Source organism: Zootoca vivipara, chromosome 11 (assembly GCF_963506605.1).
Source record: "Zootoca vivipara chromosome 11, rZooViv1.1, whole genome shotgun sequence".
Taxonomy (NCBI): Eukaryota; Metazoa; Chordata; class Lepidosauria; order Squamata; family Lacertidae; genus Zootoca; species Zootoca vivipara.
The window spans coordinates 4,757,541-4,776,661 of record NC_083286.1 but is presented as its reverse complement, the minus strand read 5'-3'; the positions used below and the strand labels follow the sequence as shown (position 1 = coordinate 4,776,661).

Genomic DNA, 19,121 nt, shown 5'->3' with positions numbered 1-19,121 from the left:
ATAAACAAAACTGTTGAGACTTGCACCAGGGTTTTACCTCTCCCAGGCCTTACAATTTTGAAAGGTTTTTATTTTCACCTCAGCAGTATTTTCTTTGTTCCTTACAGAGAGCTCCTGCACAGGTTTAGGGATCTTTGTCTGTCTGTTTCACTTCTGACAGATCACGCTGACACAGTATCCTGAAAATCCTCTCTTAGCAGCCATTGTCCCTCACACACACACGCACACAGAGAGAGCAGAAAACAGTTAAAAAATAACAGTTACTGGAATAACAGTCACAACAGAATGAAATACCTCTCTCATGTGACTCACAGCCAGCCAAAAACATGAGAGCAATCGCCAGAGGAAAAAACACATGTTAAAAGTAACAGTAATTTAGCATAAGTAAACATCCGCATTTCAGGAACGTATATCATTATCCTTAACAGATACTTGCATTAGAGATGGCTAGAGCTTCAGTGGATCAGTTTGACAGGCATGTTATGCTATGATTGAGAAATTCCAATTATCATGTCTACTATGAAAAGGTCTTTGGTAGAAACCACTGGTGCTTCCTTTGATGGGTGGACATCACATGAACTGCACTTCCTCCCTCTGATTCCTTGTATTGGTGCTGTGCTCATTGTTCAGATCAAAGCCAAAGGAGACACACAGCCCCTGTACATTTGCAGAGTTCCAGTTGAACCGAGCTTAGTTAGGAACATTTATGTAGTGTAGGCCACAGAAAATGCACATGGAAGTCTGCTTGCTAACTATCTACATTCACAGAACCCATTTTATATCAGCTTGTCTATGAGGAAATCTTTTGTGTCAGCTATGGAATCCCAGCACATTCCAGAGGGTTCTTGAGGTATGGACTGGGACAAGGATGGCAAACTGATGGGCTTGTACAGTAGATGCTAATGGACTACATCTTGCCTTGTCTGTGACCATTGGCAGTGCTAGCTGGGGTTGATGGAAGCTGTAGTCCAATAACATCTGGTTCCCCATGTGTTTCTCTTAGCACATTCCGTTCACCCAGGGCACTGACCAGGCCAGTTTGGCCTCACCCTTGCCTTTATTACTTGGAAGTGCATTCTTGAACGTAACCTGTTCTTCCCTGCATGTTGCAGATGAAGTTTGGTTGTGATGGGTAAGCTGTACTACATTATCTTGGAGGGAGGCTTACAAGGGTAGGCTTACAAGGAACCTATTCTGAAAACTGCTTAGGTGATGGCTTGCCCTTGCATTTTGCCTGTGTAATGCTATAAGGCACCTTTTATTATGATAGCGCCGCATAACTAATAATATGCATGCTACAAAACCTGTAATACGATTTTTAATCCTTTGTGAATGCTGAAATTTATGTTTGGGTGTAGCACTAAAGGAGACATACTCAAAAATCATGACCTTCAACTTGGAGACAAGAAATCTCATTGACTGTTGTGGTTAAGAACTGACATTCTTCGTTTGCATAATTTATACTTGCAGTAATGCTCTCTAATGTTTTTCCTGGAAATTCTCATTAGACTTAGAATAATTCAGGCACCTTTGAAAGCTGTGCGGCACACATTCTCTCTCTCTCTCTCTCTCTCTCTCTCTCTCTCTCTCTCTCTCTCTCTCTCTCTCCCTCTCCCCTCCCTCTCCCCTCTCCCCTCTCCCCTCTCCCCTCCCAACAAAAACACACATGGATGTTTCTGGAAGGCTATTTCAGTTACTGGCTTTTTATATTTTTGATAGATACATTCAGTTAACTATTTAACCAAGAAAAAATGGAGCACGTGTACACACACACATTTTTACGAATCTTAATATATGTCTAGTACAGGCCATATTTTACAAGTTAATTATAGTTGTAATTCATCTTATAAAAATAATATTAACGGGCTGCTAAGGCAATTCTGCTGGGTTGCCATAGAGATAGGCCTGAGGTGCATTACCAAGGTAATATGTGTATAACAAGCAATTGGCCACAACACTTTCTGATGCATCTACAGGATCCTAGTATAGCATGGATTTGCAGTGTAGTTTCGGAGATAGGAATATTGGTCACAGTTATCAGGCAGATAACCATTTCATGGAGAGTCTAGATAATATTACATTACAGTTCTTTGGATGAGGTGGGAAAGAAATGTAAATTTCAAAGAGGAGATTCAAAGGCTGCCTGACAATAAGAAATTGCCAACACACTCAAGAAGACTCGAGACAAGAAAGATGGGCAGCAAGTTACCGTATATTAAAATATAACAACTATAGAATCTGGCAATCGGAATAATTCAGCCAAAAGTAGCCAAAACCAATGAGATCTGGGTGGTGAGGTACATTTATCTCCCATCTCCTGATCCAGCTGCACACTGTGATTCCCCCATAGAGGTCCAATGATATTTCTTCCCCCTCACTGCATAGTCCTTGGATATATGAACCTGACATGCACACCGTGACCCCGTTGATCATTGTTCACCCCAGTGCGCCAGACAGGCCCAAGCACCACTCTGTCAGATATTTCCCAAAATCTATTCACCCACCCGGACCAAATGCCAATTAGCCAGATTCAAACAAAACACCACTCCAGTCACACAGACCACACCCAACAGTGTGAAGCAGGCAAAAAAGATGTGACATGGGCCAATTAGTGTCACCCAAAAACTTCCTACTTGGTCACTTCAATGAAAGCAACTAGCAGAGCCCACACTGCCAAAGGGAGCCTCAATGAAAAGAGGGGAGAGTATGGGGTGGAGGGGGCTTAAATAGGCTGATCTCCACTTCTCCCCCATAGCACAAATCACCCCGCGTGGTTGCGCGCATTACCACTGTGGGAGAGTCCATCTCTTCTCTTCTTGCATACGGGGAAGAAACAGAATTTGGTGGGGCAGTTAGCATCTTTTTTTACATTCTCGACAGAATTCACTTTGTCTGGGCAGCCTTATAGCACAGCTGGATAGATTCCACTTGTTCTGAGATAATACAATTGATTAACAAACCAGTTCAACAGCAGAGAGACAAAGGACAGTGGTGTCTTGTAGTGTTTTTTCCGAAAATAATTGTGTGAGCTTTCCTGACTTGAATGACTTTCAACAGGCACAAATATCTGAATAAATGTCTGAATAAAGACATTGGATTCTTATCTCATTATACATGATAAAGCTATCTTTAGCCATCTCACCCCATGCTTTTTCCTGTAGTCGTAAACAGTCGTAATTTTTCCTGTAAGACCAATTGCAGTCGTAAACAGTCAGGTTTCCACACCTATCAGTCAATCATCCTTTCCCACCACCCTTCTGAGTAATACCCCTCCGCACGCTCTCACTATGTATAAGGACCTGGTGACTTCTCTTTCAGTGTATCTGAAGAAGTGTGCATGCACACGAAAGCTCATACCAATGACAAACTTAGTTGGTCTCTAAGGTGCTACTGGAAGGAATTTTTTTATTTTGTTTTGACTACGCCAGACCAACATGGCTACCTACCTGTAACTAGGCACAAATATGTTATTGATCAGTTTAAGACAACAGGTGAATATATACACATACAGAATACATACGTACCTTGCTACTTTCCTAACAGAGAAGTTTTGATAATACTTAGGTAAGGTGAGAAAAACTGCTTTGGTTCTTGGTTTTCATCTTCTACTGTTCCCCCCCCCCTTGGTAAGAGTGAAAAATCAGAATGCAAGCTGTTATTTTTCAGGGTGCCAAATCATGTGGTGGGTTCTACACCTGCCCTTTCATGGTAGACTCACCAATATGAGAAATGTGTGCCTGACATTGCGCTCCGCTGTAGAAATGAAACATGAATGTAACCCCCAAAGCAAGTCATATACTGTTATTTCTTCCTCATTGTGCAGTAGCCCCTGATTAGGCCTTGCTAACTCGTCTTTGATCTTGTATGAAAACTTCTGATTAGTCAAGACAGGTTGATGTGAAATGCAGGAAAGGAATGTTAACCTGTGAACATAGTGAGTCACATCAAGAGTTTCTGAAGTGGAGGGCCTGCTTCCCAGGGGGTGCAGTGCAAAAAGGGAAGGGGCATAGACTGGCAGCATCTAATGGGCTTAAGACATACTGTCTTCTTGGGCAGGCAGTTGTTTCCTAACCCAAAATACTTCCTTTGCAGGCCAAGCTGTTCATGTCTAGTGATGTATGTTTGCCATCCATATTCAAATGCTTATGTACCAAAAACAATTGTGGACTGCATCCTAAAACCCTAATCTTTTTTGTGTACATGTCAGTGTACCTCATCTCATCAAACTGTTGAGTTAGTCTGCACACTCCCAGGAAAGCAAGTAGGATTGTGTGTAAATACGTATGGGATTGCATTAGTAGGTTCTAAAATTTGTTGAAGGCTTTAATCCAGGCACCCCCAACCTTCAGCCCTCCAGATGTTTTGGACTACAATTCCCATCATCCCTGACCACTGGTCCTGTTAGCTAGGGATCACGGTGTTAAGAAATTTAAACTGAGTAACTGCGCTGCAGAAAGCATGCTGAGGAAACTGCAGGTTCTGCGCATAATTAAGAGAATGCAAAATAAATCTCCAGCTTGGTTTTAATTATAGAAAATAGCAGAAGTTACATTAACACTACAAAACATGACCCATAGAGTGACCCACCCACCAGGGTACTGAGAGAGGTACACAATGCTCTTTTACATACTATACCCAATTGCTGACACAGCTTAATTCACATAAACTTAACATCACCTGCTGTACTGCGCCACAGCTGCAAAACATTTCAACACATGAGAGTTGTAGGCCAAAACATCAGGTTGGGGGTGCCTGCTTTAATCCGTTACTCATTTACATAGGAGCAAGTTCCATCGAATCCATGGGCCTTACTTCCGAGCAAACATGTGTAGCCTTGCACAGTAGCGTTCAAGTTTTCAGCCACTAACTCAGGTGTGGGGAAGCTCAGACCCAGGGCCCAAATTTACCTAGTCTTCTCTAGACCAACCCCTCTCTTCTTTCCACACCCTTCTCTCTGGCCTCTTTTAATACTCTTGCCTGGCTGGAATGTGCTTTTGCCTCTTGCTTGCCTGGATGAAAAGACAACGTGCATATGTGTAGAAACATCTGACTTTAGCATGGCAGAGAGGCTGAGAGACACATATATTTCTCCACCTACCTTTTGCTCCAGGTTGGCCAGCCTTTGGACTGAAAAAGGTTCCTTGAACCTGCATTAGCTAAGTGACTGGAAAGTAGGGACAAAACTAACCTTTAAGCCTTATACAGTGAAACCTTGGTTGTCGAATGTAATCCATTCTGGAAGACCGTTCAACTTGCAAAATGTTCGACAACTGAGGATCAAAGGGCTGTCAGCAAAGTGAATGGAGGAAATTGAGAAAGGTGCCTCAGAAGCCATTCAACTTCTGAGGCGCGTTCGAAAACGGAAGCATTCACTTCTGGGTTGTCGGCATTTGGGTTCCGAATTGTTCGGCTTCCGAAGCATTCGACAACCGAGCTTCCACTGTATGAAACTTTGAAACATCAGCTAAAAGAATAACACAATCTTCTTTTGAGACACATAAGAATTCAATTGTAGGCAGAGCAGGAATCACATTTCATACTGTAGTGTCAAAGAGGGTGGTGGCAAAGGGGTTCCTGAATTGCAGGCAGAAGGGGCATAGCATGGGTTCTCAGTGCCCGGGCACCTTGAGGGTGGGGTGGGGCACAGAGAGTGGCTGCGCCAGCCCAAGCTCTCACCGCTGTGCAAGCTGTGGCAATCTGAGCCAGTGGCGAGTAAGGCAAGAGGAGGGGGAAAGAGGCTCAAAGCTGTCCCGTGAAAAGGGCAGACCAGAGGGCTGTAGTGCCCCATTCGCAAAGGAGGAGGTGGCTGCCCAGAGCCTTTTGGCTCTCCTTGGTGGGTAGCGGCAGTGGCACCCTCCCCCCCTCCCCCCTCTCGGACAGTGCAGGGGTGGGCGTCCCTTCACTGGCCACAATAAGGAGGTGCTGCCGCTGCCCCAGCCCTGAAGGCCCAGTCTGGGCACAACTTGGTGAGGAAGGGAGCCTATCGGGGGTGCCTGGTTGTGTCCCCTCATGCCCCTTCAAAAATCTGCGCCCAGGGCCACTGGCTCTCTGACCCTCCCCATGCTACACCCTTGTACCAGCAGGATATACTGTATAGGATTAAATGTTTTCTAGGAAATTTATTTTAGACTCTCTGTGTCTCAGTGTAACAAGAATGTTGCTTAATCTTCCAACCATGGTATTTTTGCCAACTTGATTAGGGACACCAAAGGGGTGGTCAGCCATCCCCAAAATGTGTGTTTACAAATTTATTCCGTGCATTTCTTTTGTTGTTGTTGTTTTGAATTACTGTAGCTTATATTTCTATTTTAAGCTGTCAGGGGAAAGTAATTTTGGAAGGGCAGTAAATATTGTTCTACAACAAGCTATCTGTTATCTTCATATTTTTAGTTGGCTTAAAATTCAGGGAGGGAAAAATGGTTCCATAATTGATCATAAGAGTGTTCTATTTTTATTTGTAAAAATGGGAAGATGATATCTTTTTTCTTGATTCTTTTTTTATTTATTTAGAAAATGCCAAGCAATACATCACTGGAGTTACACACCTATATACTCTCACCCTCTACCCTGAGTAATTTAGTGTGTCCTTTTGAGTTTTGTAAATTATGACCGGTTCATTTGGGGGGAATTTAAGTATCCTCTTCTTTCATCAGTTTCTTCTGAAAGGCTTTCATTTTGTCTGGATCTGCAGGGGGCGGAGTAATTATGGTGCTTTTAAATTTAAGTTCTATGTTTTTAAGATAATTTTTCAAAGGAAGATGGCTGGATATTGTTTCTTAATTCACTGCTACTTATGCACCTATTAAAACGTAGCAGATCAAACCTTTGTGTAATAAGGGAGAAGAGTGATTGCAAGACAAGGTTATCTCCCTCTCCATAGATTGCAGTCAAGTACCCTGTCCAAATTCTGATTTACTGCCCTAGAAGGCTAATTCTGCTATGCCTGTTCCACATGGAGCATCTTGTGTTCAAATACCCCTCCACATGGCGAGAGCTGGTATTTTCCATGACACAAACTTTACCACATGCACTCAAACATTTCTTTGTCCTTTAAATTCATACTGTGCCTTTCTTCAAAAGGACTACAGTATCACTATATTTCATTGCTGTTGTTTCTTTCCTGTCTATAGTTATCTTAATGATATGGACCGTATAGCTGATTCTGGCTATCTACCTACCCAACAAGATGTGCTTAGAGTCCGAGTTCCAACTACAGGAATCATTGAATACCCATTTGACTTGCAAAGTGTCATTTTCAGGTAGAGAAAAAGGCTTTTAAAATTGTTATTACTTGATACGTTAATTTTTGGGTGTTTTTTTTAAAGCATGTATAATCAACTGTGAGAAAATATTAATTTTGAAGAATTTCTTCCCTTTCGTTTTTTTAAAAATGGTAACACCAATTTTCATTTGGATACACATTCAGGGAAACTATTGTCAACCTGCAATCTTCACCACCTCAGGACAGTATAAATATTGTCTTACTTTACATTGTTCAAGAATGTGGGGTAGAGAAGGGATTTACTTGCATCAACGTACTGCATTAACGTAACATACAGTATATTCCTGCGTATAAGACTACTTTTTAACCCAGGATAATCTTCTCAAAAGTCGGGGGGTCGTCTTATACGCTGGGTCGTATTTCTTATATGGCGAGTATATCTCAAACTCTATATTTTAACTGGAAAAGTTGGGGGTGGTCTTATACGCCCAGTCGTATACGGTACATACACTTGAATGTACAATTTAAATATAAGTTTCAAACAAACACCCATTTTTTAAAATGAAAAGAAGTGCCCCTGCACCTGAAAATTTATATCATTATATTACATCCACTAACCAGTTGCTGGTATAAAATCCTCACTACAAATTCTGCCTCATCTTTAGTTTTTTAAAAACAAACTTTAAAAATAATAACTTGTTAGTGAACAGAAATTTCCACATTTTATGCGTTTTACAACCTTATTATGCTGACATTAGCTGTGCATGTTTAAAAGATTTCAGAATATTATCATAATCTGTTTTAAAGGAGCAGACTGTTTACCATATCAAGCAGAAAGTTTCATTTTGAATCTTTTAAAATGCCAATTATAATTAGCTATAATGTGTTTATAACAACTTGCACAGAAACTTTTTTACTTGAACTAAAAGTAATGAATAGTCTCCTGCACCGTGATGTCTGGGGTACCAGTGCCTCTCAACAAAAGCTGAAATCCTGATTTGGGTGCATTATGCATTCTAAACATTATAACTTTTTGTTAAATTTATTCTTAAATATCTTTAGGAATTATAGTCTAGCTAACAAAGGTTATTTGTCAGATCTGTGCAGTATTCCCCATCATCTCTATTCCATTATTCAGTTTTCCTGCTTTAGATCCCCCCATATAATTATATAAAGTGTTTGAATGCTAGCTTTCTCTTGAAAAAAAGAGAGTATTTCATAATATGCATACTATTTTGTTAAAGACTAATGTAAAATATGGGACACGGGTGGCGCTGTGGTGTAAACCACTGAGCCTAGGGCTTACCGGTCGGAAGGTTGGCAGTTCAAATCCCCGCGACGGGGTGAGCTCCTGTTTTTGAGTCCCAGCTCCTGCCAACCTAGCAGTTCGAAAGTACGTCAAAGTGCAAGTAGATAAATAGGTACCGCTCTGGTGGGAAGGTAAACGGCGTTTCAGTGTGCTGCTCTGGTCTCGTTGCGCCAAAAGCAGCTTAGTCATGCTGGCCACATGACCCGGAAAAACTGTCTATGGACAAACGTCGGCTCCCTCGGCCAGTAAAGTGAGATGAGTGCCGCAACCCCAGAGTCGTTCGTGACTGGACTTAACTGTCAGGGGTCCTTTACCTTTACCTTTAATGTAAAATATAGGCTGCATTCTCACACAATAGTAAACTGAACTTTCATATTGCAAGAACAGAGCTATGATTGTTTACTAAAATAAGACATCTTCAAATTGTGGTTTATTAAACCAGTTTGTTCCAAACGAACCATAACCAAGATTAACCACAGTTTAGGGTTTGGATGTTATCCTAAACTTTAATCAAAAATGAAGAGAAAGTTCCATCTCTTTCCTGCAGCCGCACCAGAATGAGAATGGGGTGGGGGTGGGGGTGGGGTACAAGCTTCAGACTCACACAGGGTCATCCTCTTCAAATAAAACAAATGCAACAGTGAAGTAGATAGACCACATGCTGGCTTTTGTTCCACACACATTTCCAGGATTTACACATTCACAGTAGTTGTCAGAATCTTTTATATCCCAGTTTTACTTCTAAAGGACACCTCATGCTCAAGCAAAGCAGGTGTCAATATTTGACATAGCTGCCAAGTTTTCCCTTTTCTCGCGAGGAAGCCTATTCAGCATAAGGGAAAATCCCTTAAAAAAGGGATAACTTGGCAGCTATGATTTGATGCAACATTTCCTGTAAGCCAGATATTTTCCATAACTTTATTCAAGGTGTACTTTGAGGCATTAATGATCAGAATTCTTAAGGCTGCACCTTTACTCAATTTATTGTGGAATAATCTCACTGAACTTCTATTTAGGTATGTTTGGTTATTACTGGGCTGGTACAGACTGGCTGACTCCTCAAGCTGGTCCTCCTCTTGTAGTTTACTCATGATATAGAACACACACCTGTTTCCATTTAAATGTGGATGGAATGCCAGTGTATATTTGGTTGGATCCAATGCCTTTCTAATTGATTGCAATTATGTAAATAATACCATGCTTTTTATATATTGCCTTTTGACCCATGTATTTTGCTATTATTACAGAATGGTGGATGTGGGGGGGCAGCGATCAGAGCGAAGAAAATGGATACACTGCTTTGAAAATGTCACCTCTATCATGTTTCTAGTAGCCCTTAGTGAATATGATCAAGTACTTGTGGAATCAGACAATGAGGTAAGTAATTTTTAAAATGCACCATTACTTGAGAAGTAATTTAAGGCTCCCATATGAATTTGCCCAGGTGCTGACATTTTCCCATGGCATTCTGAGGCTATGCAGATAGTTACGAGCAGGGGCTTTTCTGTGGTATCACCCCTATTGTGGAAGACCCTGCTCAAAGAAGTTTGTCAAGATGGTTCTTCCATGGTCTTTTGCAAATTGGCTGAGACATTTTATTACATTGGACTTTTGAGGAGTTGTTGAGTCTCTTGTTGTTTTTGTTTGACGTTTTATGGCTTTATGAAATCCCTGTTCACAATTCCCTCAGTCAAGGAAGAGGATGGATATCTATCTTATCCTTTGCATAAAGGTAAAGGGACCCCTGACCATTATTAGGTCCAGTCGTGACCAACTCTGGGGTTGCAGCGCTCATCTCGCGTTATTGGCCGAGGGAGCTGGCATACAGCTTCCAGGTCATGTCGCCAGCATGACTAAGCCACTTCTGGTGAAAAAGAGGAGCACACGGAAACGCCGTTTACCTTCCCACCAGAGCGGTACCTATTTATCTACTTGCACTTTGACGTGCTTTCAAACTGCTAGGTGGGCAGGAGCAGGGACTGAGCAACGGGAGCTCAACCCGTCGCAGAGATTCGAACCGCCGACCTTCTGATCGGCAAGCCCTTGGCTCTGTGGTTTAACCCACAGCGCCACCCGTGTCCTTTGCATAGCTCTGTTCAAATAAATGTCTATTCGTTTCATGTAATTGATACTTTTATAGCAGCATATTATAACAAGCTTTGCTCAGATTACTCTTGTTTATCAAACTGTAAAGAGGAGTAACACAGAAGTACAAGATGAAAATACCGGTAATAATATTTTATGTATATCACATTAGGGCAATTTGACCCATGTGTGTTCATCACACAGTGCACACTTTCTACACTTCTGCCTCCCTTCCCAGACTATTCCTTCTGTATTCCTACTGTAGCCCAGGGGATGCTGGGGCTTGTAATCCTAGTCACTTTCTCAGCCAATAGCTGCCAGCCGATGTTTTGAGGCCCTCCTTGTGGTCTCATCAAGAATTGTGGCTTGTGGCACAGTAACGCAAAACAGAGCCTTCTTGGTGGAAGTGCTCCAATTGTGGAGCTCCTTTGCTGGGAAAGTGTATTAGTCCTCTATGTTGACAACCTTTTCACCATTGGCTAAAGACACATCTGTTTATCTGGGCTTTGGGGGGGGGGAAATAGATTTGGAACCCAATTTTTTTTGTATCACTTCCTGCTGGACTGTGTTTTGGGGGGATTTAGGTAATGTAGTTCTATATGTATTAATTACTGTTTTCTGATGGTTGTATTTTACTACATAGGACCCTGCTTTTGGGGCGCAGGGTTGAGGAGCTAGAGCGGAAAATTAGGTAAAGGTCATTTGTCTCCACTAGCAGGGCCACATTCCTTGAGTAGAGCTACGGTGAGGGGAACTTCCTGATAGCAGGAAGAAATCTGTATCCAACTCACAATGTTTTTTGAACTAGGGACTTCTGCAATGAACCATCTCATTTAGGCACACATGTATCTCTGATTAGCTGGGTGTTTCCTTTTTCTTCTATGTAGTTTTTCTTTCTGCAAGATTGAATCACATTTAAATGCAAATGTGCACAGAGATAATATAGCCTGGAAAGCACTTACCAAGGAAGTCATTATGTGTAAGGGAACTTGTTAATTTATGATATGATTTTAAACACATTAGTCATACTTCAAGTTTGAGGCATGTATAATACAACAAAGGTTGGCTTAAAAAAAACATTTCCTCCTCCTCCTTTATTGAATTTATATACCACCCTATACTCAAAGGTCTCAGGGCAGTTTTTTCATACAGTATTTGTTTAAGGCTGGGTGGACTTCATTTTCCATACTCATGAATCAGTTTTGAGTCAAGAGCCTTTATGAAAATCTCAACACAAAAGGAAAATTGATGACACTTTATCCTTTATCACCACTAAGAGAAACATATGATATAGTATAATCCTACTCTGCATCTGTTTCATCTTTTAATCTCATAATTAAATTATTAGATTAAACAATACGTTGTTGCTCTGCTGCATTCCTTCTTCAATACTTTATTTTAAATACTTTATAAAAAGAGGACCTCTTAGCTATATTGCCCTATCCATCATATATCAATATCTCACCCAGGAGCAGACCACGATGTCGGCTTCTCTCAGCGGTGTATCGCTGGTGAAACTGCCCCCGCTCTGGAGTCCCTCTGCTAGCAGCTCCTGCTGGAGGGACTCCGGAATCTTGACTTCCTCTAGTGGGTGCTGCTCGCAGAGGGACTCGGGAGTGGCAGCAGTTTCACCGTTGAGTGAAACTGCCACCCTGCTCTGCCCTCATATGGCGCAGAGGGAAAAACAAGCTACACCGTTGAGGTGCCGATATAGCTTGTTCCTCCCTCTGCATATTTAAACTGCTCGGCTGTGGGGTACGCGGTTGCCACTTCCCTTAGCCGAGCAGTTAAAGCCGGGGTTCCCAAACTTGGAGCTCCAGCTGTTCTTGGACAACAGTTCCCATTATCCCTGACCACTGGTCCTGCTAGCAAGAGATGATGGGAGTTGTAGTCCCAAAACAGCTGGAAACCCAAGTTTGGGAAACCTTGAGTTAAAGGATACCCCAGCCCAGCGCTGGCTCCCGTAAGCCAGCGGAGAGCTTGAGGGTCTGTGAAACTGCTCAGCTGAGGGGAGCACACCAAGCAATTAAAGGAGCCCCCAGCCCAGCACAGGCTTGCACGTGAGCAGGAGGAGCACCAGGGCTGGCTCAGTTGGGGATTGGGAGCCCTTCCGTGCCCCAGTTGTGCCGTGCAAACAAGCTGCTTTGTCCCAGCCTGTGAGGCACTGGGGTGAAACCACCTCAGGTCCCGCAGTGAGAGCTGAAGCAGTTTCACCTGGCGCCTCGCGGGCTGAGGCCAATGCATCTTGTTTTTTCAACATCATGGTATATCACCAAACCGTGATGTTTGACTGATGATACCCCACCACGATGTTGCAAAGCTGGTATTGCCCAGTCCTCCTACCAAGAAGGCCCTCTGCCTGATTCGCTGTAACTTCACTTTTCACATGTCAAAAGGCCCTCGGAACTGGACCTCAGTGTCCAGGCTGAATGATGAGGGTGGAGACGCTCCTTCAGGGCCTGGGTCGTTTAGGGCTTTAAAGTTCAGCACCAACACTTTGAATTGTGCTCAGAAACATACCGGGAGCCAACGTTGATCCTTCAGGACCGGTGTTATATGGTCCCACTGGGCGCTCACAGTCACCAGTCTAGCTGCTGTATTCTGGATTAGTTGTAGTTTCCGAGTCACCTTGAAAGGTAGCCCCACAGAGAGCCCATTGAAGTAAGTAATCTAAGTGGGAGATAACCAGAGCATGCACCACTCTACTCTAGTGAGACAGTGTGCAAGCAGATAGGGTTCAGCTGGTGTACCTTGTGGAGCTGGAAGACAGCTTCACTGGACACAGAATTAGCCTGTGTCTCCATGGACACCTGTGAGTCCAAAATGACCCCCAGGCTGTGCACCTGGTCCTTTGGATCTCAAAGTTGTTAATAAAGGAAGACCATCAGTGAATTTTTGACTTTTTGAGAATCTGCATCAGCTGCTTTACCTCCTGGCTCAAGACTGTGTTATTACTTCGCGTTGCTTGTTGCCTGTAACCTGATAATGCACTCCAAAATTTTCTTTGCTCTATGACTCTTGGTGAAATATTCAGTTCTCTATTAACTTAGTTGTAAGTTCCACAAATCTTAATGGGGCAGACTTTTGTTCAATGTATATGTACAGTGAAAATGCTTAATGCCAAAGAATGAAAGTAGTAAGGTTTTACTGGTTTATGTTTGGCATATTTTGAACAACTGAATGATTCTTAAGTGACAGAATACCAGGCGTGTTTAGTTCATTAATTTTGCTGGTACTTGGAATAGCTAAAATTACATCAATTTTATAGTATATTATTCCTCACAATAGAGAGAAACGTAAAGGATTCAGACATTTTGCACTGAGTGATTTAAAGCTTATTCAAATCCAAAATTTCCCTGATCAGAAAAGGCAAGATAACTGAAATATTGGAGTGTAGTGAGAAGTGTATGTAACTATTGTGTGGTTTGCATGTTTGTGGGTGCAGAATTCTGTGTGTGTATGTGTGCGTGCAAATGAAATTTGACATTTTCGTTCATAAATTTCAGATTTCACATATTTATGCGAGGTACAAGAAGCAATTTAGCTGTTAGAATAACTGAATTCATGTGAATACCTACTGTACAAAGTAGTTTACAGTAATTATTTTTATTTCCTCAAGGATTCAGTTTATATCCTTTAGGATAATATAGGATACATAAACACATGGCAGATATAAGTTGTAACAAAATATTATAGCTAATGAGTAGTGTAAAAGGTAAAGGGACCCCTGACCATTAGGTCTAGTCATGACTGACTCTGGGGTTGCGGCGCTCATCTTGCGTTATTGGCCGAGGGAGCCGGCGTACAGCTTCCAGGTCATGTGGCCAGCATGACAAAGCCGCTTCTGGCAAACCAGAGCAGCACACGGAAATGCCGTTTACCTTCCCACTGTAGTGGTACCTATTTATCTACTTGCACTTTGACGTGCTTTGGAACTGCTAGGTTGGCAGGAGAATGTGTAGTGTTTGGGTATAAATGTGTTTGCTTACACCATTATGTTGTGATGAACGTGACAAGCTAAAGCTAAAACAGTAGTATGAAAATGTTGATGTGTAAATGTCTGTCTAAATGGGTCCCGAAACAACCCAAATTCTTCTTTCAGTATTGAGTGAAGTTTTGGTATGCAACAGATACCAGATGGGCAGGTATCCACCTAGTAAAGGTAAAGGGGCCCCTGACCATTGGGTCCAGTCATGACCGACTCTGGGGTTGCGATGGCTTCCAGGTACTGCGGCCAGCATGACTAAGCCGCTTCTGGCGAACCAGAGCAGCACACGGAAATGCTGTTTACCTTCCCGCTGTAGTGGTACCTATTTATCTGCTTGCACTTTGACGTGCTTTCGAACTGCTAGGTTGGCAGGAGCTGGGACCGAGCAACGGGAGCTCACCCTGTCGTGGGGATTTGAACCACCGACCTTCTGATCAGCAAGCCCTAGGCTCTGTGTAATCCACCTAATAGTGGATTACAAATAAGGGTGGCATTTAATTTATGTTAATTGAACACTAGATGGTGCTATAATCCTCTGGATTGTAGTATAAATCTCTGGATTAACCTCCATTCAGGTTAGTGTTGTATTAAAAGATTTATCAGTCTCTCATCAGTTAACAAAAAAAGAAAATGCATTCAGAAATTATCCAAGGGGACAAATAATTCTGTGACAGTCTCACAGCTGAAATGCTGCGTGCTAGTTGCGCTTTCTTATTGAAACTTTAGGATGCAACAGATATGGTTGTGCATTCTTTCCTTTCAAGGCACCCAAAAGCTATTTGTAAGTTTTCTTTCTTTCTTTCTTTCTTTCTTTCTTTCTTTCTTTCTTTCTTTCTTTCTTTCTTTCTTTCTTTCTTTCTACAAATCATCTCAGCAGTATTTCTCAACCTTTTCCCAACTATGGCCCTCTTCCGACCTTGTTTCCTTCCTGTGCCCCTCCTCCCCGGTCCTAGTGATAAAAAGGTACCTCGGGTTATAGACGCTTTAGGTTACAGACTCCGCTAACCCATAAATAGTACCTCGGGTTAAGAACTTTGCTTCAGGATGAGAACAGAAATCATGCAGCGGCAGCAGGAGGTAAAGCTAAAGTGGTATCTCAGGTTAAGAATCATAGAATCATAGAATCATAGAGAGAACAGACCTCCAGAACAAATTGAGTTCTTAACCCAAGTTACCACTGTATTTAAATGTTTTGTTTGTAAATAGAACATGTTTTACTTATATTTTTATAGTTTTTACAAAATACAATTCAAAATTTATACTTTAAGTATTTCTCGATCAATGTGACCCTTGTGCTTGATGACCAGAAACAATCTTTTTTATATCTGGTTCTGTTGCTGTGAGGGATAACCGAAGGTCCCCTCTGTCAGTATGTTAAGGTGATTCCAGGTTTGGCTGAGTACCTCTTGCATGCAGTAACATACTTTCGCAGTAATTCTTGCACAAAGAAACCGCGTCCCCCACGCTAATACTGCTGCAGTCACACACCTTACCTGTGACAATCGAGATGCGGGCAGCTTGGTGCAGGGAGGGTTGGAGTGCGGAAGTGGGAGGCAGAAGGAAGTGGCAGCAAGTTGCTGCAGAGCACACATGGCACTCCATCCACTGGGAAGCAGCGTCACTTCTCTGTTTACTCTAATTCTCTGTTTTCTGTTTCCTTTCCTTTTTTTCATGGTCACTTCTCTGTTTTCTTCACTTCCCTCTGTGGCCTCTGAGTCTTGTGCCGTGGCCCCCCATTCATGCAATTTTCACCTGGGGCCCCCTTGGGATAGCCTGGGGCCCCCACACTCTGTAGCCTTCCTAGGCGTCTGCATTCTTGAAAATTCCATAAGGTCCTAGCTTGGAATTCCTCTAAGGCCTCTGCCATTCCAGTGTACCCTACTCTGCTTTTGTACTGCTTCAGACAAAAGGAAGGTTCACGTGCACATAGCCAGGAGAGCAGTCTGCCTGCAGCACCACACGCTGCTTGAGGGCTGCCAGCCCGTGTGAACCTCTCCCATGGTGACTGTAAAATCCAGCTGTAATTTGCATGTGTAAAAACGGAGCTTTCAGATCATTCCACCCCACCCCAAGTACAACACTAGAAGCATTTCAGTTGTTTGATACTAGTGATGCACCTGAATGTGTGAATCTGCTGTTGAGGTGGTAAAGAAGGGCACTGTTGGACCTGGAAAGTGAAATTGACTGATTCCTCTACTCCCCACATGCTGTAGCATTTCCTGTTCAGAATTTTTTTTCTAGTTGAGTAACTGCTTCAAAGGACTTTGGTTCAGGCCTGTTGTCCTGACACATGTAGTAAATACTAGCATTTTTATCTGGGGATAAAACTCAACTTTATAAGAAATTTTAAAATGGGTGCACGCCCCATACCACTGGCACTTTTGAACATATAGAATTTGTTCTGTGTTTGTACTAGTAAGTTAGGTAAAGGTAAAGGACCCCTGAAAGTTAAGTCCAGTCGCGAACGACTCTGGGGTTCCGGCGCTCATCCCGCCTTACTGGCCGAGGGAGCCAACGTTTCTCCACAGGCAGTTTTTCCAGGTACTGTGGCCAGCATGACTAAGCCGCTTCTGGCGAAACCAGAGCAGCTCACGAAAACGCCATTTACCTTCCCTCCAGAGTGGTACCTATTAATCTCATTGCACTTGGATGTGCTTTCAAACTGCTAGGTTGGCAGGCAGGAGCTGGGACCGAACAACGGGAGCTCACCCCGTTGTGGGGATTCAAACTGCCAACCTTCCAATCAGCAAGCCCAAGGCTCAGTGGTTTAGACCACAGCGCCACCCGCGTCCCTTTTAATTGTTACTTTTTAGTAAAAATCATTACTGATGGAGCTATTGAACAAAACCTCTGATTTAGATACGGCAAGCTAAATTTCATTCAGTGTAGATAAGCCCAACTTAAAACAGGCTGGCTTTTTCTTTATTCAGTTGACTAACCATCAAGATGATGACTGTGTGTTGACAGGTCTGGGTGCACATTCCACATTTTTTGCATGATCATCAGCCAGCTGTTCATAATTTTTGCTGTGGATTTTCTGAATTTGCAATGACATCCTCTTTATTGGTCGGCTCCCTGCCTGAGTCTGCTACATTTCTTTTAGCTGTTAAATTTTTCACAGTTAGATACAAGAAATAAATCTGTTTCTACACCAGACATTTTTTCCACAGCTGCTTTCAGTGTTATCTTTCAAGCCCCCCAGGAGTTGGTAAGATTTTAAGATCCTGCCCTCCTCACGTAAAGCCACCTGTTAGTATTCTGGGCAAACCATTTTTTTATTACAAATATGCATACAGAAATTGATGGTTTCTGATACAAGACCACTTCTCAAGTTGCCCATGTTTCAGATCCAGTTTAGTTTTGTGACATCTTAGTAATAGCACATGTGAGTATAAGTGAAACAGTTTAAAATACTGTTTCTATGATTTCCTTATGCATCACAATTACTTTATTTATCAAGGACGAGCATCCATACCTGGAATAATGAGTAGCAGTGATATCACTGTGCGTAAGCAGCGTAACACTTGTGGGATTTATTTTTTTATAAATGTGAAATCAAGGACCTAGTCGAGATGAGCTCTAAGACTTTAGGTGACTATTATTTGAATGCAACATTTACTCCAGAATGCCATTCTAAAAGCCCTTGGATGTAGATGTGGCAGTATATAAGTAAATGGAAGAATAAGTATAATGTTTACTCTGATGAACAATTCAGTGTTCTTTGGCATGCATAGTGTGCATACAGTAGTTTGTAGCCAAGAGAATATTTCATTTTCATCTTAAGACAGTTTCTTTATCTTCATTGTTCTGTGGTTGAATCAAAACAACTTATCTCACATCTGCTTAAGTTTGGCATCCCTAGAATTAGCAGTCTCCACTGGCTAGTGTAAGGAGTTATACTTAAAATATCCAGGAGAAAAGCTCATACTTTCTCTACATAGGGCCAGATCATGCACCTCTGTTGTATTGATCATCTCTTTGGTTTGGGCTAGTGGCCTACCTCCAGGATCCCAGCGAGGGAGGGGGCAGAGGGAAATAAGTGAGCCGGACTCAGCAAATTCACTGTATTGATAAAGTATATGCTGAGGCACCAAGAACCTCACATACTCCTAAGCAAGAAAATGAAGCCCTGTGCAAGAAGAGAGGAAGAGGGAGCATGCAAGCTCCCAGCTCGTTTCTAATTGATTATGAATTGATTGATTTATTAAGATATTTCTATACAGCTCTTCACAAAAAACTGTCAAAGTCCAATTTACAACAAAAATCACACACACACACACACACACACACACATTTTTAAAAAGCATAATAATCTTAACCCTTTGAAAGCCTGACAAAAGGTTTAGGCAAGATGCACTTCAGTAGGGGGGGGGGGTCATTCCACAGCTGCTGTGCTACCACCAAAAAGGCTCTTTCATTGCATTGAGTCTAATAATGTAATCAGAGCTACATTTTTTGAGAAACTTACCTAATACAATATGTTTAATTTACAGATTATGCCCTTGGAACATTTATTA

At 42.3% G+C, this 19,121-nt stretch overlaps 1 protein-coding gene across 1 annotated transcript in view; it reads left to right on the top strand.

Annotated features, from left to right (window-relative positions):
* The window catches only part of LOC118077036 (guanine nucleotide-binding protein G(q) subunit alpha), a 90,052-nt gene that overhangs the window by 64,651 nt on the left and 6,280 nt on the right, over window positions 1-19,121 (top strand). Inside the window, exons 4-5 of the mRNA XM_035100329.2 lie at window positions 7,131-7,259; window positions 9,779-9,908. Coding sequence (XP_034956220.1) covers window positions 7,131-7,259; window positions 9,779-9,908 — 259 coding nt within the window. The remainder of the gene's footprint in view (window positions 1-7,130; window positions 7,260-9,778; window positions 9,909-19,121) is intronic.